Source organism: Equus caballus, chromosome 14 (genome assembly GCF_041296265.1).
Source record: "Equus caballus isolate H_3958 breed thoroughbred chromosome 14, TB-T2T, whole genome shotgun sequence".
Classification (NCBI taxonomy): Eukaryota; Metazoa; Chordata; class Mammalia; order Perissodactyla; family Equidae; genus Equus; species Equus caballus.
Window position 1 is genome coordinate 95,601,391 of NC_091697.1, and position 23,293 is coordinate 95,624,683.

The 23,293-nt window shown below is 34.6% G+C and overlaps 1 protein-coding gene across 1 annotated transcript in view; it reads right to left on the bottom strand.

The window, feature by feature from the left end:
* RASA1 (RAS p21 protein activator 1) overlaps positions 1-23,293 on the bottom strand; it is a 101,752-nt gene that overhangs the window by 50,896 nt on the left and 27,563 nt on the right. The window contains exons 2-4 of the mRNA XM_023618035.2: positions 3,851-4,003; positions 2,707-2,842; positions 2,013-2,083 (exon numbers count right to left, since the gene is read on the bottom strand). Coding sequence (XP_023473803.1) covers positions 2,013-2,083; positions 2,707-2,842; positions 3,851-4,003 — 360 coding nt within the window. The remainder of the gene's footprint in view (positions 1-2,012; positions 2,084-2,706; positions 2,843-3,850; positions 4,004-23,293) is intronic.

Below are 23,293 nucleotides of genomic sequence, written 5' to 3' on the forward strand. Positions count from 1 at the left end.
CTCACTGTTTCTTGGACAAGTTCAAGAATAGAAAACTTGTACCCAACACTTTAGCTGCACTCTATTTGAATAAACACAGAATACTGCATTCTATCTTTACTCTACAACCCTTGATAAGAATGACCAATATTTCACTAGCTAAATGGCAAGAGACTTACCACTTAACCAAATAAATTATTCCTTTCTAGAACCAACTACCTAAATAAGTAAAGAAAACAATCATGAATGAGTAAAAAGGGAGTACGTATGGACAATAAGTAAAAAAGAAATGGGAAATGTTTCATTTCAACTAAATTTCATTTCTTGATCAAAAGCAGTTGTAAGAGGTTTTTTTTTTAATTTCGACTTCTGTTATGCTGTTATTATCTTCTGTGCACATTTCTGTTGCTCTACTACTAATTTTTTAGGGCATAAAAAACAAAAAAATTCAAAATAAAAAGCTTACTAGAACAAACAACATAATCATAAGATTCATTCTGTATTATTTTGCATTTTTCCCAAAAAGAAGTTAAAGTGCTTTATTAAATCTCATTAACGTTCAGATGTTTTTACCTGAAAGAAAAAACTTCACAGGTATATACAAATTTCAAAAAGACTAATAACTTCAAACACATTTATATCATCAAATCAAAATTTATACATTTTAATTCTTGTTTAAATTTTCATCTTAAATTTATCTTAAAACTAGATCAGTAGTTCTCAGTTTTGGGGGTGTCTCTCAGGACCCCTTTATACTCTTAAAAACTGATATCCTAGGGGGCTGGCCCCGTGGCCGAGTGGTTAAGTTCGTGCGCTCCACTGCAGGCGGCCCAGTGTTTCGTTAGTTCGAATCCTGGGCGCGGACATGGCACTGCTCATCAAACCGCGCTGAGGCAGCGTCCCACATGCCACAACTAGAAGGACCCACAACGAAGAATACACAACTATGTACCGGGGGGCTTTGGGGAGAAAAAGGAAAAAATAAAATCTTTAAAAAAAACAAAAAAAACTGATATCCTAAAAGGCCTTTATTTATATGGATTACATTTATTTATATTTACCATATTAGAATTTAAAATATAAATGTTTTTAAATATTTACTAATCCCTTTAAAAATAATTATATACCCCATTACATAATAACAAAGAATATGAAAATAATTAAAATTGTTACAAGTTCAGTGAGAATATTGTCGTACATTTTTGCAAATCTCAGTGTCTGGCTTAACTAAAAACTGCTGGATTCTCCTATCTGTATCTGCATTCAATGTGTTGCTATTTTTTTTGTTTAAAAGCAAATGAAGAAAATCTGACTTCACACAAATATGCAGTTGTGAAAAAGATATGAGTATTTTAACAGCCTTTCAGATAGAGATATTCTATGATATTACACCAAAAACTCAGCAAGTAGTACTTTCTTGAAGGTTAGTTGTAACGTAGAATCTAAAGCTATGTATCAATGAATTTTCTGTGCACATTCCAGTAAGATCTACTGGTCTATCTTGCACTTTGACTGGATCCTTTACCCGTGCATAATTTTGTAACACTATGCATTAATCACTAAAAACAAATTATATATAAATCAAACTATATAAAAATAAAAACAAAATATTATCATGTTCTATAGTTCTATACCATTAATAACACTTAAAATTATTCACCCGTGATGTAAAATAGAAGTTTAATCATCATTTGAGTACCATTTACCGTTAGGACATAAATATCACGTAGCAAGAAAAATTTAAAAAGAGTATAGAATATAGCAGAACTCTCCTTACTTTGTTAGAGATAGCCTAATAAAAGCTAAGATATTTCTCCTATCATCTTCACTGTGGCCACTCATCCAAATCCAGCGTGGACTGACAAGCCAACACAGGAGTACAGGAACAATGGACTCAACATGAAAAGCACTTTTGCCTTGCTGCCTGCTATTTCCTCAACTCCAAAACCCTCTTAGTCCAAAAGCAATAAATTTTCAAAGTCTTTCACATGCCTGTCTCAAATGCCTATAAATGAAAATATATTATAAAATACCTTATTTCATCAGTGTCTGGTACTTTTGTGTAAGGGAGAATGGCTCGAACACGTCTTCTATCTTCTACTGGCTAGAAACCATAAAAAATTGATTTACTAAATATAAATAACCTTTTTATGTCAAAATAAAATCAGGTATGTCCACACAAAGTTAAAGCCAATAAAAATCCAAATTATAAACTCCACAGGATCATTCAAACTATTTTTTAGTGAGACTCTAAACATCCGAAGCCTAGAAATGTTTGTCTTTTTATACAAATTCTTTTAACAGTAGTACCCAATATACTTTTTCCAAGTAATGTGAGTTATCATTTAATCTTAAATAAACTACACAGAACATACAAATTAACCTTTCTCTGATGATGGAGAAGGCTTTTCAGAACCTTGCAGCAGCTTCAGCAGTAGCACTATGATATCAGTAATTACTCCTCATTCATTCAACAATATGTTTTAGGCTATCACCATACAGTATTATATAAAATAACTTCAATACAAAATAAAAATTACTTTTTATTGTTTTTTAAAGAAGTGGTCAGTTTTGCTCTGACACTACAATCAGAATTAAAATTTAATACAACATATACCTCTTGAATTATACCAGAATAAACATTACAGGAAATTGAACAAGAGCTAACCCCATCAGTAGAGCGAAACAATGAAGTTTTGAAAGATATTTTATTCAAGTTTTACTTACCTCTGGTGGTGCAACTGGATAAAGCAATTTTTCTCCTTTAAGCAAACAGGAAACATGACTGTAATAACCTATTAGGTCTGACAGTGAAGAAAAACGTCTTCCACCAATGTAGTAATCTCCACACATAGCAATAATCCTATTGGTACAGGAAAAAAAAATACAGAATTAACAAACACCTTTAGAGTCAGTTTTGAAGACCAATTTCCATAGGAATTATAAACCATAATTTTCATACTCTTTTCCTTTAACTGCATCCCTGTATTAAAATACCGCTTATTAATACCATCAGCATATGTAAGTTACTTGAGATTTCTTTTAAAAATACATATGTATGCATTTGATATGAAATACATATCTGACTTATAAACTTCAATTACATAATTCATTAAAATGTTTGTAGGCTCGGATATCTCTTCCCACTTTCCATACTTAAGACTAAATACTATTTTAACAAATTTTCTCTGGCTAAAAGTACCTTACAGATCTCTTGAAATATTTACAGAGTGTAATAATAATTTCACATTCTACATGTGGTATAATAGCATTCTTAAAGCTTATTTTCAAATCTAAAGATCAAAAATATACAAACATTTTTATCAGTTAATGTTATAGACACTAGATGATTTTTTTCACTGTCTCTCATAAAAATGAAATTGAATACAATATACGTAAATATACGTGCACATGCAGACTTTGATACCTGTACTTGAAAATCTACATGCCTGTTTAATTGAAATGACTGTTTGCAAAGAGTTTCAGAAGAGTGAAATAAAATGAATTAAAGGCACACAGCTTGACTCTTAAATACTGTTTCTTGTATTTTGTTACTCCCTAGTCTAAAAGTATACATTTCCTTTATTTCTATTTTACCATTCAAAGTATCTTTGCAATTCTTTATACTTTAAAAGTGATGATTATATGTGGGATTAGCACAGTGACACTAGTAATAATATTGTTTTTAAACCAAAATGTAAACATTCAATAATATCTACTCTAAAACTTAAATCGTTTAATTGAAAACAAATTTCCTTCTCCATTATGTAAATGTCACTGAGTCATTCACCTTTATTAAAGCAGGTATACTTATGACTATTACAGCAAAATAGCTATATTATATAGCCTCATAATAGGAATAAAGACTTACCTAAAATGGTTGACAACATTTGTCTGGCTAAGAAATGAAAGAACAAAGGACCCTGGCCTCCGATCACTCTCTCTTATAAGGTAGCTTCCAGACTTCCCTGCCTGCCTGAGGCGTTCTTCTGCGATAGTTCTATCAAGTTTTCCATGATACCACCTAAGGGAAAAAATTAACGGATTAGAATCAAAACGGCAATCGTAAAATTACTATTGGTAGAAAAATATACTGCTAGAGGTTAAAATACCTACATGTAACTTAAACATTGACATTTTACTCTGAACCAGTTCCCCCAATTTTAACTCAATTATTTTTAACTTTTCAGTGTGTTAAAAAAATTAATTTACTCAGTTTCAAATTTGTTCTATAACCTCAGGCCTAATCACCTCACATATGAACATGTTCCATTTCTGCCCATCTACCTCCCTCCAGCATCATCTATCTGTTCAAATACGAACACTTCTTACAATCAAATCCTTACTTAGAAAAATAAGAGTAAGATGGACAAATTCAAACGAATGATTAATTTACTGCCTCTCTGTATACGAAGGAACCAAGACTTGACATAACATGGCACATGGTACATGTGAGAAAATACAACTTTATTCCATGTAGCGTTTGTGCCCTGGAACCAGGAAAGAGAAGGACACTGTCTAAAGGCTACTATTCTAATTTCCTCTTTCAACATGAAGCAGATTATTTTCTTTGGTTTTAGGATGATCTACTCCATAACCACACATTTGAACTCGACTCCTCAAATTTACTTAACAAACACATGGGAAATAAATAATACCTTTGTCCCTTTAACTTTCCTGCTCTCAACTTAACTATATTCTACCCACCATGCTACCCCATGATCTGCTTCAATGAGTGGCTATAATGAGCATAACCCATGCTACCAAACTACGTCTATAAAAGTCTCATGGATTGATATAAATAGAAGCATACTTAAAAATAGATTGGAATTTAAATTTGCAAAGTAATTGTTATGAAATTTTTTTACACTTTTAATATGTTAGCCATCCAAACTTATCCTTTGGTACTTGTAGTCTATCTTGAAACATTCAGAAAACAATAAACTTTCATCTTACACCGACATTTAGTATCCAGCCTTAACTCAATAGTCTGAACTATTATACTACTATGACTATTTTCCTAAGCCTGCTGTAATGAAAGCTTACTATTCTTGACTCCTTAGTTTATTTAAAAAAAAAAAAAAACTTAAAACTTCTCAAAAGAATTATTTTCAGTTTTCTTCTAAAAACCAACCCACTTCTTTGGAAGTCTGTCCTTAAAACTGAAATCAAATAATGAGAAACTTAGTCGTGGAGCTTCATTATAACTTAATAGGAAAAACATAATTGTAAACTGTAATTCCTCTAAAATTCTACTCTCAGTTCAACCACTATCTTTGAGGCTACTGACCAGTAAATTTAGCTTCCAAGAGGAAAAAGTTTAGACTAAAAGGAAAAGTTTAGACTAATAATCATTAAAAGTCCCTTGAAGAGCTAAAATTTAATGATACATGATCAGGACAAAATTTTGAAATTCCAGGCTAAAAGCTTATTTAGTTGTGAAAGTATATGAGACACCCTTAGAACATGAAACTGGCACATTCTTTATTACCTGGGACAGCAGTGGAGCTATCCCACAAAGCAGACTTACACACTGAACAAAGACAAAATTAAGAACAATTTTAAGCAAAGTCCCTATTTTTCTGTACTTGATATTTGTTTAATTTCTATTGTGTCTTATGCAAAATGTCAGGATTAAAAGATTTTATTTAATCTTCTTCATCTTGTGAACTCACCATGAGATGACACACGAAGGTGCCTGAAGCATTACACAATTACTAATAATAAGTACCCACCTAAAGACCTTTACTGATACGTTAAAGATATATTTGCGACTTTTATTTTTTACATCTATGTACTTTCTGTAAGATCCTGGCATTAAAATAGGTACTCAGTTCAAGACAGACACATTAACTTAAATAAACAACTTTGTTTCTTCAGTATTAGCTCATTCCCTTTATGGCAAAGCTCATAAGCTTCAAAGACAAAGAGCAAAATATGTCAATTCTTGCTTATGACTATAAACTGAAATTAAATTATCCAACAATAGGCTTATAAGCACACATGCTGTTGAGGCTGATCCTCAAAAAGTGTTAAAACATTTCCTTGTTATAAGTCTCTGGCTGTTCTAGGAAAAAAATGGAATGGTATTCATCAAAACTCAGTGGCCGAGTGGTTAAGTTCGCGCTCCGCTGCAGGCGGCCCAGTGTTTCGTTGGTTCGAATCCTGGGCACGGACATGGCACTGTTCATCAAACCACGCTGAGGCAGCGTCCCGCAAGCCACAACTAGAAGGACCCACAACGAAGAATATACAACTATGTACTGGGGGGGTTTGGGAAGAAAAAGGAAACAAATAAAATCTTAAAAAAAAAACCAAAAAAAACTCAGTTTCTTGAATTATCTTTATTGTTTAACTTCAAATTATCAAGGTGAATCATAGTAACAAGAATATTTTAAATGAGCCTGCACAGATATTTTAAAGTTACTACTGAGGCATAAAAAGCACTTAAATTAAACTGTTACCATATGCAATCTTTAGCCCATTTAAAAACTTGGAAATCAAAAAAATCAGTATCATACTAGATAAAAGTAATCATTTTATTAAAATTGCATATAGCATCATGATATGCAACTATAACAAATATTTTATAAATAAATCATAAACCCAATGATTTTATTCAAATACTTCATCGATCTTTAGAACCTAAGCAAAGCTCTTCATCCATTGAGCACTAGTCCTTGGGTTTACTCTCAAACCATCTCTCTCAACCCCTTTTTAACCTATGATCTTTTTGATGAACATAAAAAATTTCACCTCACAGGAGATTCAGAGTCCCTAAGGTGGCAATTTCTCATAGAGAATCATTATCTATTCTGTTTAACCCCAGCAGCCAAGAAAATGCTGCCTACCTTGATTTTCTGAAATTTGTAACGTAATTCATTTTTATACAAAAAATCACGTGGCATATGCCTTGTCAAAACATACCCCCAGACCAAAGATATGACACTCTCCTAGAAAAGACACTTCCTTAGTAGATATTTGTCTAAAAGTTTCAGTTTAACAAAAATGCTAAACTTTCTGACTGTACAAATAGTTACAGTAGCATCATTACAAGGACATGAAAGAAAACATATTCAATCATCTCCTCTATTCTCTTAAGACGTTACAGTCAAAGCCTTATTGTATCTCTTTAAGGGCAGTTTTGCTGGTGATTGTTTTCAAATAAGTAAATAAAACAAGAAATGCAACTGGAATCTAGAATACTTCAAAGGAACACAGAATAACCAAAGTGTCATATTAGGGGTATGAGGATATTCTGAGTGTAACATGAAATTACCAAATATCTATGGGCTCTATCAACTAAGGTAAACTTTTTACTCTGTTTATATTTGTGGCAATTATAACTCACAGACTGTACCTGGCACATAGTAATATTAATTTGAAAAGTATTTGTTGAATGAAAGAATTGTTGAATCACAAAACATAATGTTGGAAAAGACTTTAGAAGGCTAGTTCAACTTCCTTGCTAATATAAAAAAAAAAAGTCTTCAATGTGCACACTAAGCAAGTTCTGATCTTTGAAGACTGCTATGTCTGAAAAGAACATGAAAACAATTTAGGGTGACAGAGCTCAAAGAAGGATGGCTACACTGACACCTCCTAAACTTACTAAAAAGAGACTAAGCTGACTTACCAGAAACCTCCATAACTATAGTCAAGTTGCTACATTTGGACCTCATTACCATCACTTGTAAAATAAGTAAATAATCTCCATCTCAAACTCAGAATAAATATTTATCCTAAACTCCTTCAAAAAATATATAAAAATGAAAACGTACTACACAGGCTACATAGTATAACGGTTAAGAGGAAAGACCTTGGAGCCACAGCTTGTGTTTGATCCTAGCTCTGCTACCTGGCTGTACAAATGTGGGCAAATTACTTAATTTCTGAGCCTCAGTTTCCTCATCTATAAAAGGCATATAATAACAGTACCTACCTCATAGATGGGTGCCTTGATATTATTATTAAATGAATAATATTAAACTATATACATATAAATTATATAGATACATACAAAAGACAATAGGACTGATTAATACAACTTCATCAATGAAAATCTCAAATTTCATGACTTGCATAATGGATAACTAATTTGTGGTGACCCAAGCCTCAATTATCTTCCTATTTTCCAGTCTTGATTATCTTTCATCAAGTTTTGGGAAGCAAGAGAAACCAATCTGTTTCTGCGAAAGCACTGATTTTAAGAGGAAATTTCTTTTCCCAAAACTCCTTTTTTACACATTACAGATCATACATAATGATTGGGGCTAGAGGCACCATGCTATGCATAAACTAGAAAGTCTTCCATTTCTCTTGGCAACTCTAGAACGAATAGACCCACTCTTTCCCCAATGTGGATATCTTCTTTGGAGGGATAGCAAGACAGGATGCATGAGATATTGTGACTTAAATTTGCCTAACATAACACTTTAATAATAAAATATCTAATATTCTCCTATTTAAAAGTAAAACATCTCTTTTTCTCTCATTTAAGGAAGATGGGGGAAAAGGCAGGATATTTAAGAAGTAAATACATTTTTGTCACCTAGTTTTGCAATTTTTGTTGAGAAATCTTACAAGCAGATATGGAGTCCCTTGATTTCATTTTCTTAGAAACTACACAGTTTATCTAAAATATCATTCCAAGATGAAACTACATATCAAATAAGTCAATGAAAGAGACAAGTTGGACAAGCTACAGGAGTCATTTTTATTTTTAAGTCTGGAATGACATGAATGTTTTCTATAAACATATGCTGTATATTGCTGGAGCACTTTTGAGGAGCCGTGCAGGGGCCTTCGTACTTTTTGGTCTGTCTCTCCTGATCAGGAAGAATAATACAGAACTCCAGGCGATAAGAAAATAACCTGGTGTGAACATAGACAGACACTTCATTCAAACTACATGATTATTTAAAACTAACTTGACAATTCTAAATGGAAACTGCCTACTACAGCAGAAAAACATTAAAATAGTGCTATCCTCAACAGACTTCCTTCTTCTGAAAAGGAAACTAAATTGAAGTTCCCAGCAGATCACTTTTACTTTCCACTATGCTCTTCCTCTTAGTGATGCCAGTGAAGGTACCAAAGTCCTTACAGAGAAACACATATGCAGAAATCCAATTGCCAAGAAATCTCTTTTGTCACCTGAATCACTTACGACTCTGTGCCTGATCACACCACAAACTTCTAAAGTTCTTCTTTAACTCTCAATGATTTGGATTTCCCTACAATGCTTGTCCTTTCTGAAATTAAATTGGTTACTTCAGGCTGATAAGACATAGACCTATAAATTTGCTAAAACTACTATACATTTCCTAAAGCCCCCATATTTCCTTTTAACAAACATGTTTCTACAGTCATACCGTCTGAGCTGATGGTTAAGAAAAAGAAGTTTACTCTGTAAAGTGAAGGGAAAAGTAAAGACAATATACCTTATACTAAGTGATTTTACTCAGTCTTTTCTTTCTTATCACTATGCAGAGATTAAAACTTGGTCACTAGTAAACTCACTTGAACAAACACTAAACTAAGCATTATAGGTGTAATACCCATACCCCTTAGACCAACTACATCACTGAAACTTGAGAAGAACACTCATGTGTATATGTTAGAGATCTTGAGTTCATTTGTGTGTTCAGGCAAATATCAGTATGTGTGTGTGTTTGTGTAAATATTTAGTTATAAATCTCAGATCAAATTAGTACATAGCAAGAGCAGAAATTCTATCTCCTTTTGCCACAGGGAACATAATTACAGAGTCTGTAGTTCTGTGGAAGTAAAGAAACAGCATCATCACATATTCTATCCACCCAAAAATTCAATGCACTGAAAGACTAATATACAAAAGGTGGGACCCAATACAATGCTTATAACAATGCTTATAGTGAACTGCTATCCACCAAGACAGTCTCATTCTCACTACCCTTAACACCCATCACACTAGAAAACAGATAATGATGGGTAGAAAAGGCCATACCTTCTCCAAAAATGTTAGGCATTAATCAAACATGTTAAAAAGAAAAACAAAAAAAAACAAGAAAAAGCAAAATACCTACTAGTAGGAGGCTAACATCAATTCCTACCTAACATCTTCAATTACTTATCTCTCTGTAATTTCACTCCTCAAAAACTACCAATTCTCACAATTGAGTTTTTCTAAGAACTTCATCAATTGCAGTGTTACACGTGCAACTAAGTGATGAAACCAGGGCAAGAAAATGACTTGCAGCCATCTGGTCCAAAGCACTGCTGCAACAGGTGTAAGCTACCCGGAAGCAATCCTTTACTTAAAAACAAACGTTTTTTTTTTTTAATTTCACAATGCTCAATGTAAAATTTGGAAAGTATGGTGATTCAGCGGCTACCTATTGAAACCAAAACATTTCTTAAGCTGTATTTTAAGATGGACCTTTAAAACACTGACTCTGAAGGCTAAAAGCAAACTTTACTCTAACACTGCCTTTTATTTAGTCCATCTCCGACGACTACATGCCGAGCATCGTGCTACATGGTAGAAAAACAAGTTAGCACCACAGAACACCACGACGGACGTTAACGATCTAGTGGAGAATAGAGACAGACAGGCAGTTGCAGTCTGCTGCAGTAAGTACTGGCACATGGGGGCACACAGAAAAACATCAGTCATTGGGTTTTAGTGCACACTTCTTGAAAAAACTGATGGCCACATGGAAACCTAAAAGTAGCAAGTGATTCAGAGAAAGCAAGGGACTGGGAAGGTGAGAAAGATGTCACAGGCAGAGGGAACAGCACAGGCAAAAAAAGTTTATATATACATATAGGAACATGAGAATACTTTAAACTTCCAAAAATTACTTTACAAGTCTAATTCTTATCAGATGAAATGAAAAGAATATAAGCTTCTGAATTAGGCTAGACTTATAACCTTACTTGCTGAATCAGTTCCTCAAACACAAATATATCTCAAAGAACATTTTAAAAGTTCAAAATATTCTCAGATCTATCCTCTCATCTGGTCCCAGCATGGGAGTGGGGGTGGGGATGCATATTATACCACAGCACTCAAAGTTCTCCACTATGCGCCCGTTACAAGTCCCCTACATCCTAACCAAATTACATTTATTCCTCAACAAATATTTTTAAGCACCTATAGGTTTTAGGCCTGTTTTAGACATTGGTTTTCTCCCTCTGTGCCTTCTCGAGTTATTTCCTCCTATATAACATTTTTTTAAAATGAGGGTGAAAAGATTATGCGATTTAGCCAAAGGTCATCCTAAAATTAAGCTGTTTCCTATGGGTTTTTTCCGTCAGAATTTTCTATTTCTCTATTTGTTCTTACTTAGGGAAATAACAGGACCTCCTCAGCTCAGACTATAACCTCTATGAAGACAATTCCCAAATCCTTCTCTCTAAACCTGGCTTTCCTCCTAAGTTCAGGCCTAAGGTAACAAGCAGCTGCTAAGAATCTTCACCTTAAGGTGAATATGTCTAAATCTAAAAAATCAGCAACTACCCCTACAAACATAAACACACACACACTCCTCTACCTCTTTACTCCTCTACTGTTAATGGCACCAGCATCCTTCCTAGTGTTCAAACCCAAAACTTCAAAAACTACTCTGATTCCTTCCTCTCTCGCTATAAAACCATCAACTTGTATACTGCATCTCCAACATCACTGGAGTTGTATTATACAAGTTATTCTCCAGTTTTCCATTCCCTCATCGATTACTCTAGTTCAGGCCCTCTTTTCCTCTCAGCCTGTTTTAACCCTTCCTACAACTGTGGAAAGATTAATCTTCCTAAACCATAGGCTTAATCATCTCACTCTAATAACTCCAAAGTCTACAAATGGCTACCCATTACCAAACGAAGTACAAACTAGTCAACCTGGCATTCAAAGGCCACTACAAAAGGCTCCACCTACCTATCAGGGTGAGGGGTGCAGAATTTAGAGAAGAGAAAGATGAAAGAGAAAAAGAGGGTTAGGTTTTGAAGTATGTTTGTGATTGTCAAATTTAACTGTCTGTCTACTGATGATCTGGAAATCAGAATAAGCTATTCATTGACTTTTGAAAAGCTGGTTATTTTTTCCACAACTGTTTTTTACATTTCTTCAAGTGCATTAGGAAACCAAGAGGCCCTCAGTAAGACAACCATAGTAACCGTTCAAAGAAAGAATTGTTCCCCAGGTACCATGGCCAAAACAATGATACCTTAGAGGGCATTGTTAAAGGCACGAGAGCTAAGGCACAGGTGATAATTATTACTCATAGTATGTGCTCTAAATTTATACGCTTCTAGCTTCTTTTCAAATAAACAGATCTGCTCTCAAGGCATTCTAGCACAAAGAAATTTAACATTAATAGTTCTCTGAAATTTATTCACAAAAATTTCAGTTTAAAATATATTACTTTGATAGATTTGAACATCTGTCTTAATTTTTTTCTAAATTTTAATACAATTACAAATAAATTGAATTACAAATAAATTTTCTAAGAAGCCACAGAAAATTTTGATTAAAATTTTGAACTTTCTGTAACAGAAATCAAAGCATCAGCCTGCATATTCATTTTTAAAATTAGGTTTATTTTTACCCGTAGTGTGCTCTATTCTATATCAACATTGTTTCTTAAGCAAAACAATAACCACAATTGCTAGGAAGTATTTAATTTGCTTAATTAATATAGAAAAACAAAGCTACTTCCTGTTTAGTAGCATATAAAATATAATAACACCAACAGTTGTTGTTCAACCCTCTCCCATATCAGGTATTCTAACAAAAGATATCAAACAGTACTCTAAACCTACTCGAGACTGAGATGTTCTGTAAAAACCCCAGAAGACAGTGTGCTTCTTTAAAAACACAAGATTTTTTAAAAGGAAGTATTTGCCTGTTAGCCATCAATAAGAGCTGCAACATAATTCTGTACTTATTTATGAACACAATGAATATGAAAATCAGAATATATCCATTTTAATATAAAACCCCTTACATTTTAACTAATTTGGAAACCTTATTTTGCCTAAATCCAAATATAATGTCCTCAAAAACAGGTATAATATTCAAGATTTTGTTTAGGATCTCCAAATCAAAAAGGGGAGTGCCACTTATATAAACTAGATCACATATCTGTCATACTCATCTAGTGTCACGATATAGAGTATTTACCAATGTAATCATTCCTAACTCTCCAGTCGGCCTTAATGCAGACCTGCATTTCCAACAGCTGCTGGACCTTTCAATCTGGAGGTCTCAACAGACAACTCAAACCCAACACATTAAAACAGTGACCTAATCATCATTCTTCCCACATCCCTCTCCTAACCTCTTCTTTCTCTCCTGCTTCTCATCTTTACTTATGTCATACATCAGTCCATTCACCCAAGCTATTAGGTAGAACAATACAGTGCTGTTTTTTTAAGGTCAAAAAAGCAATTACAGATGGTTTCACCTGGTGGAAACCTCTCATCAGTACCTATGACTTACTCTATGCTGTTTCCCTCCTATCCAACCAGTCACGAAGTCTTGACAATTCCAAATTCTCAATGCCCTTTTAGCTATCTCATTTTTCCCTTTCCCACTGTCAATGTCCTTCCTCATCACGTCCTGTAGCAGTTCCTGCAATAGGTCTTCCAGCTTCGCTGCTCCTCCATTTCCTTATACATCTGTATTAACACCTCCAGAAACAGCTACACCTGAATCACAACTCAGACACTGAAATGGTCCCACTGCTTAGAGAACAAAACCCAAACTACTGGCACGGCATTCAGTAATTTTTATGACTTTTCCAGTCCCCACAGCACTACTTGTCACCTCCTAAACATATTAAGCACACACTACTTTCAAGACTCCATCCATTTGATCGTGCCATTCCTTTCATTTGAAATGCCCTTATTGCCAGCCCTTTGCCTATGGAAATCCACACCATCCTTCAATGCCTAGCTCAAGTGCCATCTCCTTGATCCACTGGTCATAATTAATCTGCTTCTACCATGCTCCCAGCTTATTTTTCATACTTTTTTTTTTTTTACACTTTATCTCATCTGTAATATAGTCAGTCATTTTCACATCTATTTTCTCCATTTAGTTGAAAGGTACTTGAGGATATTGGGGACACTTACACCATCTTCACAATCCTCTAGTCTAGCACCTGGCACAACGCTTTGAACATAGTAGGCATTGACAGGTGGGAAGCTGAGAAAAACAAATTTGTCAAAAATGCCTGCCTACGCTGAAATTCTAAAGTCATAATCCCTTACTGGAATCCACTTATCTAGCCAAACTGGAGAATGCCTTGCATTCTCCCATTCAAGCTATTTCCTCAACCTGCATTGTCCTCCCACCCCCATTCTAGAGATTCTTTTATCACTCTTCCCTCCAAGGAACACCCATGCCTCAGGCAGAGCCAAAATTCCACCTCCTCCAAGGAATCATCTCAAGACCACTCTTGCCCAAAGTGATGTTTTAAATCTAAAAACCACCTAGCATATAATGCCTTGTGATTACATCCATTTTCTCAGTAGAAAGACTGAAGCAGACCTGTTGGTTCCCTCACCTGGACCCCCAACCTCCCCTACTCAAACTCTCATCATATTTGCAATCTATACAACGTGCTGATACTCAAAGATGCTGATTTGGGAGTTGCCTGTTCATCATTCATCCCATATACACTCATACCTCCTTCTCTGGGACCTCTTTCTCCCCCAATTCCAAAAACATGGCTTCTGAGGAAGCTTTCATTTTCTTTGAAGAACCTGACCCAGTCAAAATTGATCATTCCATGAGGAGCACCTGAACTAAGCAGAGTCAAAGTTTCTTTTCAAGTATTTTTTGCACCCTGGAACTGAGAAAGAGTCAGTCTTTCTCTGATGGCAAAAGCTATAGGATGCCAAGTCAAAGAAAGGGTTTTTGTTTATTTATTTATTTGCTAGGTTTTCCACTACTTGGAAGAGCCAGTGTATAATAACAAAGTGAAGCTAATGGGGCCAAACAGATAAAGAGATGGAAATGGAGATTTATGGTATCATTAAAATCCCTGGTTCCAGTTACCTCTGAGATCCCAGTTACAAGCCTACCCTTCCCTTAGGTTAGTTGTTCATTTCACCCTTTTATTACCTCTAGACCAGCTTTTTGGACTCTAGGTCCTTTCACATGTTTAAAAAACTACTGGACCCCCAAAGGAAGTTGTTTGTGTTGGTTATATCTATCAATATTAACAGTTTTAGAAATTAAAACATTTAAAATATGTTTACTATTAATTTTAAATTAACAAATAATGGAGTTATTGTTAATACAGAAAATATATTCTTATGTAAAATAACTATATTTTCCAAAACACATTTAGTGAGAAGAGAGCATTTTTATAGAGTTCTTTAACAGCTAACTTAACAGAAGATAGGTGGATTCTCATATCTATTTCTGCATTCAATCATTTGCTGCATATTGTTTTGGTTCATAGTATATGAAAACTGTTATTTAACCTTAATACTTAAAAGGTAGATGTCCACAACTAGAAGGACCACAACTACAATATACAACTATGTGCTGGGGGGATTTGGGGAGAAAAAGCAGGAAAAAAATTAAAAACAAAAGGGAGATGAAATGTAGAATCCGACCATGCCTATAAAACATTCTAAACTCTGATCTATTAAAATCCATTGGTCAATCATTTATTCATGCATATTTTGTAGTACCATGCCATAGTCATTTAGCAATATTGGTTCACTGAGCTATGAAGATCTTCTAAGTGTTAACACATTTTGTTTTATAATATCAAGATGTCACATCCTTTACATTACCACTATGCAGTAAAGTAGGCCTAGGTTGTCCAAACTGCACATTCGACTCTTGCCCAGCTCCTGGGAGACAACTCTGAGCCCTTAAAATATCCTGCCAAATAAGAGTGTCTTTATTTACTGAGAACCTTGGGCCTTGCCAGATTGTTTACGCTAACAACATGATTTATGGGGGGGGGGGGGGGGGGGGGTGCCCTTGGTCCAGATAACGTGCGTTTGATCTCTAGAGTCAAACTGATGGAGTAACTAAGGTCAGCCACACGGGGGCTCCAGGTCTACATGACCAACTCCCAGTAAAAATTCTAGACACTAAAGCTTACATGAGCTTTCCTGATGGGTAATACTTCATACATATTGTCACACATTGTTGCTGGGAGAACCAAGGACTGTTTAGATGACTCCACTGGGAGAGGACAACTAGAAGCTTGTGTCTAGTCTTTCCTGGACTCTGCCCTATGCACTTTCTTCCGTTGCTGATTTTAATCTGTATCCTTTTGCTATAATAAACTGTTACCGTGAATTTAACAGCTTTGCTGAGTTCTGTTAGTCTTTCTAGAAAATCACTGAACCTCAGGGTGGTTGTAAGGACCTCCAACAACAACCATCAATATCACTAGAAAAGTCATTAAGAAGCTCTCAAAGTCACAGCTGCAGACACAAGGCTTCCAAAATTCTATTTTTTACTTGAAAGCTCAAATTTTGCTTGAAACACCAAATACTGTCAGTTATCTTCCTTAAAGTGACAGATCTCACTTCGTTCTTTTTCAAGAAAATATCTGTCATATACTCAAGACTGACTAATCATAGTTTGTCTGTCAGTCATTCTTTATAGTAAAAATAGTGTGCATTAAAAGTGGCAGCTAGTTCAGCTCTCTAATCAAATAATCACACAACTGCTTTTCCTCAAGACAATGTACTTAAGGATGTAGTATTATGTGTATTTTCCATTTCGCCACACAGAATATTAAAAAGACATACACTGGGATTGTAACAATAAAATTAACAATTTTTACTGCTCCATCAAAGACATTCTTAATTGAAACTGGCTTCTTTTTTCTCTGCAAGTGATGACTACAATAACTACTAGTACAGTTGGGTGCCACGGCATCAATTTATACACAAGTACCAGAAGTTTTACCTCCTATTGCTTTGCACCATCACTGCAAACGTCAACAAAGCAAAATGGCAAATAATAGCTTAGTATTATGAAAACCATTTTGACTTTACAGACCTCCTGAAAGGGTCTCAAGGAACCTCAGGATTTGGAACCAATATCCTAGTCAAAGCAGACAAGAGTCTATCAACCCCCTGGAAGCAATCCAACCTCTTAGCTGAAGAGTCTCAGCTAAGCCTGTCAACTTTCATATGGAAGACAAGGCCATCACCAATATCTTAACGAAAATGTTAATTCTTTCCTCTCTATTTCTTTATGCCAAGCCCAGACAGCCTCCATTAGTTATGAATTTTTGGTTGTCACCCTTTTTAAATAAAACCTACTCTGTTATAAAGGACCTAATTTCCCAATACTTTATTAATTCAAACATTATTTTATTTTACTGATATGTTTCAGATTTTTTTTTAACTTCCTAGCTTTGGCGTCTTTCTTCTGCTTACTAATATTTTGATGACCATTCCACTCTTTTTAGATTACTAATTTTTCTTTAGCTGAATCACTGGCTTAGGGAATTCCTTAAAATTCTTTGAAAATTCCTTAGTTTCTACTTGATAGTTTGCTATGTTCCTTACTTTTAACATATTTTCAGCAATTTTTTAGGATTGCCTTACTTATGGATCACAAATTTATGCACAAAGCAATGAACTTCACAGCAGCCAATTATCACCTAATTGATCTTCAAAATCAATAAGCTCCTTGACATTACTTGCCATAGCCAATAACATTAAGTCTTTCCTCTAACAAAAACATTACATATATCTGCTTCCGCTGCTTCCTCTCTAAAGCCATCCCTGCAGATCACCCAAACAGCAACACAATTTCAATCACCATGTACACAGAAAAGGACCATATCACACATAAAAATTTAATATACACTGGGATGCATATCAAAAAACATATTCAATAAACAGTCCTGCAACAATCAGTTAGATGTTTGGAAAGTAATCAGCTCAGATTCCCAAGCAATAACAAAATAAATGCCAGAGAAATTAAACAACTTTTTAAAAAATCAAACTATAAAATCTATAAGTTTATACATAAGCTTTGATATATGCCAATCTACACTTAAAAGCGAAAAAAGAAAAAATTACACAAAGACTGAGATTTGACAGCACAAAAACTATGTCAAAGTAAAAGTAAGCAAAATATTAAATGCACACACGTGCTCATACAACACACACAAGAAGGGTCACTGTAGCTGTTTACAACATCATAAGATTAGGTAGAACAATTATTTAACAATTGGAGATCTGAGTAAATAAACTTTGTACATCCAATAGAAAACTATGTAGCTACTTAAAAGAATACAGTAATTCAAACATACATAAGTAGACAAATGTAAAGACTTGAAGGTACTTAAGGTACCTTTACACAAAAATCTCCTCAATGAGTCCTATTCCCGCCACCCTGTTTAAAATTGCACCCTCCCTCCTGGCACTACCAATGACCCCCTTTATCCTGTCCAATTTTTTCCTCTCTTTTTGTCATAGCACTTATTACCTCTAGCATTTTGTACAACTTATTTATTTATTAATGTTTATTGTCTTTCTCTTTCCAGCAAAACGTAACCACCAAAGGAGCAGATATCTTCATGTGTTTATTCATTTATCCGAAGCATCTAGAACAGTGCCTGGTATAACCGGGTTCTGAAAAATTTAGCTGTTACATAAATAAATATACAAAAGAGTGGTAAATAGTTGACCTTAGAAAGTATAACTGGAGAACTGAGAGCGAGTGGTAGAAGGGGATTTTTTTAATCACAGAATAACTTTTTATACCATTTTATACACATTGCCTTTTTTTCCTGTGTGCAAATATATATAGACTACTGGAAAACTTAATAATCTTAACACACAACAATCATATATATGTTACACATATATATGCATGAACAAACATACACATACATAATAGCAACAGTTACTACTAAGAAACAGATTAGGGAGGTATGAAGTAGTGGAGACATTTTCTCATATTGTTCATTTTTGGTTTTGTTTTTTCCACAGGAGGTATTCATGTAATACTTGTAACATTATTTGCAGAAGATTGATCCTCCCACCAAGAATAACTAGCAAAAGCAAATAAAATACAAGAAAAAGAAGAAGTTTCTCTATCTCAAGTCATCCAAGAGCTCCTGAGATAATCAGAACATGAGGAGACAAAACTTCAGTGAAAGTAGAGTGCCATTCAGCAGCCACTTTGCCACTTTTTCCCTCAGAGTATTTGCCAATTGTGGTCACAAAGCAAGAGTCTGAGGATCCATGCAAAAGACCCAGGCGTTCTGCGTGGGTCCTATTAGGAGGAAACGAATCCAGGAGAGCTTCTGGTAGTCTCACAAAGCTGCTCAAACACATATTAAGAGACTTGAAGGGCCAGGATTCCAGTCACAAAGGAGACCGAACTGAACCACAGGCTGAACTAGTTACCCTCTAGAGACATTTACTGAATTCTGGAGCTGGAGGGATAAGAAGTCCAGCAAAGACTCTGCAGAGCAAAATGGAGTGTTGGAAAACTTTCTAACTAAAGTGATTTCACTGCACTCTATCCACTTAGCAGAGGAAAGGGTAGGTCATCCTCTGCAGCAAATTATCATTCAGATCGTCCACAAATTGTCAAACACAATGTCTGGCATTTAGTTAAAAATTAACAGCATGCCAAGAGACAGGATCCAATAAAAGAAAACAAACAAGCAAAAAAATAAAACAAAGATATAATAATAAACTTAAGAAAAAATTCAAAAGTTAGTTCTTGGAGAGACTAATAAAATCAACAGATTCTAGTAAGACTGATCAAAAGGAGAAAAATGTCACAAATTATCAATTTTAGACCCAGAGGTGAATAAACTTAAAATTAATAGAGACTTTAACAATTCACAGAACTATAGAAAAAGATAAAATAGATATAAAAATGGACTTTAACCATAAAATTGGAATGATTAAAAAGTAATCAAATTTACAAAATTAAGAGCTACATATATGAGATTGACAGTGGATCAAGCACATTTTTAAAAAGTTAATGAATGAGCAACACTCATAGAAAATATTTTTACTACAGCACAAAAAGAAAACAGGGACAAAATATACAAAAGAAAGCATAAAAGATGAATGGGACATAATAAAGAAAAAGTGGTTAACATATGTGCAGTCTCACAGGAGGAGAGAAAGACAACGGAACAAAAGCATAATCTTAAGAGAAAATGGTCAAGAATTTCCCAAACCCAATGAAAGATATCAACCCAAAGATTCAAGAAAATTGGTATACCCCATGCAAGATAAAAAAAGAAAGCCACATCTAGGCACACCATAGTAAAGATACTAAAAACCAGACAAGACTAAATTTTAAGAGGAGTCAGAACAAAAAGATGCTAACTTCAAAGAAATAACAAAAAAATCTTTGCTGACTTTGCAATAGAAATACTGGAAGACTGAGAGAATGGAATATCATCACATTTCTGAAAGAAAATAACTTCAAACCTAGACTTTTATGCCCAGCAACAATATCCTTTAAAAACAAAAAGAAGTATGTTTTCAGATAAACAGAAAGTAAAGGACATTAGATGTTTACCAAAAGAAATATTAAAAGAAGTTCTATAGGCAAAAAGAAAAAAGGTTCCCACGGAAATGCCGTATAAAGTAAAAAGGGTAAATATACATGGGTAAATCTAAATAAACAGTGACTGTGTAAAGCAATAGTATCTAGTGAGTATTAAAGCACATGCACAATGAAAATTCAAGATAACAATGTAAAAAGCAGAAGTGTAAGTAGAGTTCAAGTGTTCTAGGTTCTTAGCATTGTTAAGGAAGTGGTAAAAGTATTTTTGATAGACTGCAATAAGTCAATGATAAGTGTTGTAATTTCTAGGGCAACCACTAAAAGATCAAGATTGCCAGAACGGATAAAAAATAAAACACTTATAAGAGATACATCTTAAATAAAAGAACACAGAAAGGTTGAAAGTAAAAGGCTGGAGGGCAGGCCCGGTGGCACAGCAGTTAAGTGTGTGCATGTTCTGCTGCAGTGGCCCGGGGTTCGCCAGTTCGGATCCCGGTGCAGCCATGGCAGTGCTTGGCAAGCCATGTTATGGTAGGCATGACATATAAGTAGAGAAAGACGGGCACGGATGTTAGCTCAGGGCCAGTATTCCTCAGCAAAAAAAGAGGAGGACTGACAGCAGATGTTAGCTCAGGGCTAATCTTCCTCAAAAAAAAAAAGAAAGTAAAAGGATGGAAAAACTTATACCATGCTAACACTAATCAAAAGAAAAATGATGTTAGAAAAATTAGATTTTAAGACAAGAAGTATTATTAGAGATAATATGGGGCATTTCATCATAATAAAGGGACCAATTTACCAGGAATTTATGCTAAGCTAACAGTGCACATACCCAGTAATGTGGCATCAAAATATAAACCATAGTCAGTCGGGAAACTTTAACATAATTCTCTTAACAGAATAAGCTAAGAAAAGAAAAAAAAAAAAATCAGTAAACATAAAAAGATTCATAAATATAATGTAATGATCTATATAGAAACTGCATCCAATAACAAAAGAATATATATTCCTGTCAAGTGAACACGGAACATTTATCAAAACTGCCATATGCTGAATCAAAAAGGAAGCCTCATTTCAAAGGACTGAAATCATTTCAGAGTATGTTCTCTGGCCTTAATGAAATGAATCAAGAAATCACCAAAAAACACCACCAACAACAAAACTCAACAAAAAACCTACTTAAAAATATTTGGAAATTACACAATATACTTCCTAACTCTTGAGTCAAAGGAGAAATCACAATGGAAAATAGAAAGTACTTAAATGAATGATAATAAAGCAAGGACATATAAAAAATTGCGACATGCAGTTGAAGCTATAGAGTAAAATCTGTTGCCTTAAATGCTTATATCAAAAAAGAAGAATGACAGGGCCAGCTCCAGTGGACTAGTGGTTAAGGTCAGTGCACTCTGCTTCAGCAGCCCGGGTTCAGTTCCCAGGTGTAGACCTACACCAATGTGTTTTAGTAGCCATGCTGTGGCAGCAGCTCACATGGAAGAAAAAAAGAGGAAGACTGGCAACAGATCTTAGCTCAGGGCAAATTTTCCTCAGCAAAAAAAAAAAAGAAAAGAATGACAATAATTATTTAAGTATCTATCTCAAGAAATTAGTGAAAGAACAAAAAGTTAAACCTGAAAAAGGCAAAAAGAAAGTAGAAAATAATAGAATTAATAAAAGCAAAAGCGTAACATAAAACTGCAGAAAAAAACATAAGTTGGCTTTTGGAAAGATTAATAAAATTGATGATTCTAGCAAGACTAATCAAAACAGGAAAAAAGTCACAAATTGTCAATTTCAGTAACAAAAAGGGGGAAATCTTATTGGTCCTACAGAACAATTAGTCATGCTATCATTTATCAAGACTTATTGCAAAGACAGACAAGTTAACCAAAGGAATACAACTGAGATGCAAGAGACTCACACACAGACTGCCATTGACTTACGACAATGATAAACCTGAAAGAGAGCGTCTTTTCATTAATGTTGCTGGGTCAACTGGATATCCACATCAGAAAAAGGCGACCCCTTCCTTGCTCCATACACAAAAGTCAATTCCATACATATCTTACATCTCTAAGTAAAAGCTCAAAACCTATAAAGCTTCTAGAAAAAACATAGGCAAATATTTTCATGCCCTTAGAGCAGGCAAAGATTTGTTAAACATGACCCAAAAAAGCACCAATCATAAAGGGAAAAACTGATATATTAAAATTAAGACCTTCTCTTCATTAAAGACAGCATTAAGAGACTGAAAAGACAAGAATTGGTATCTCTAAGACATCCAACAAAGAACTCATAGACAGAAAAAACAACTAGACATCAATAAGAAAAAAGCCAACAGAAAAATGGCAAAGACTTTAACAAATAATTATGGAAGAGGTTATTTATCCAAGTAAGTCAATAAATATGAAAAGATACACACCTTCATTATTCATCACATCGGGAAAATACAAATTAAAACCACAAGGGCTATCCACCCTTGTAGTTACATATATAACATCTACCAAGCTTATTGTATGAACATCCTATGACCTGGCAATTCTAATCCTAGGTATGCAACTAACATAACGGCACATATATGTTGATCAAAAAACATTACAAGAAAATTCACAGTATACTATTTGTAACAGACAGAACTGGACACAACCTAAGTGCCACATCTAGCAATAGCAGAAAGCGCCAGGCCCTAGCCCTGTCTCACCTGTTCTGCCTCCCTATGACTAACAACTCATGATCACTGAGGTCAGAGCAACGATGGGACTGCATCGTTCTGCCTCTTTGGCACGTGTATTTTTATAC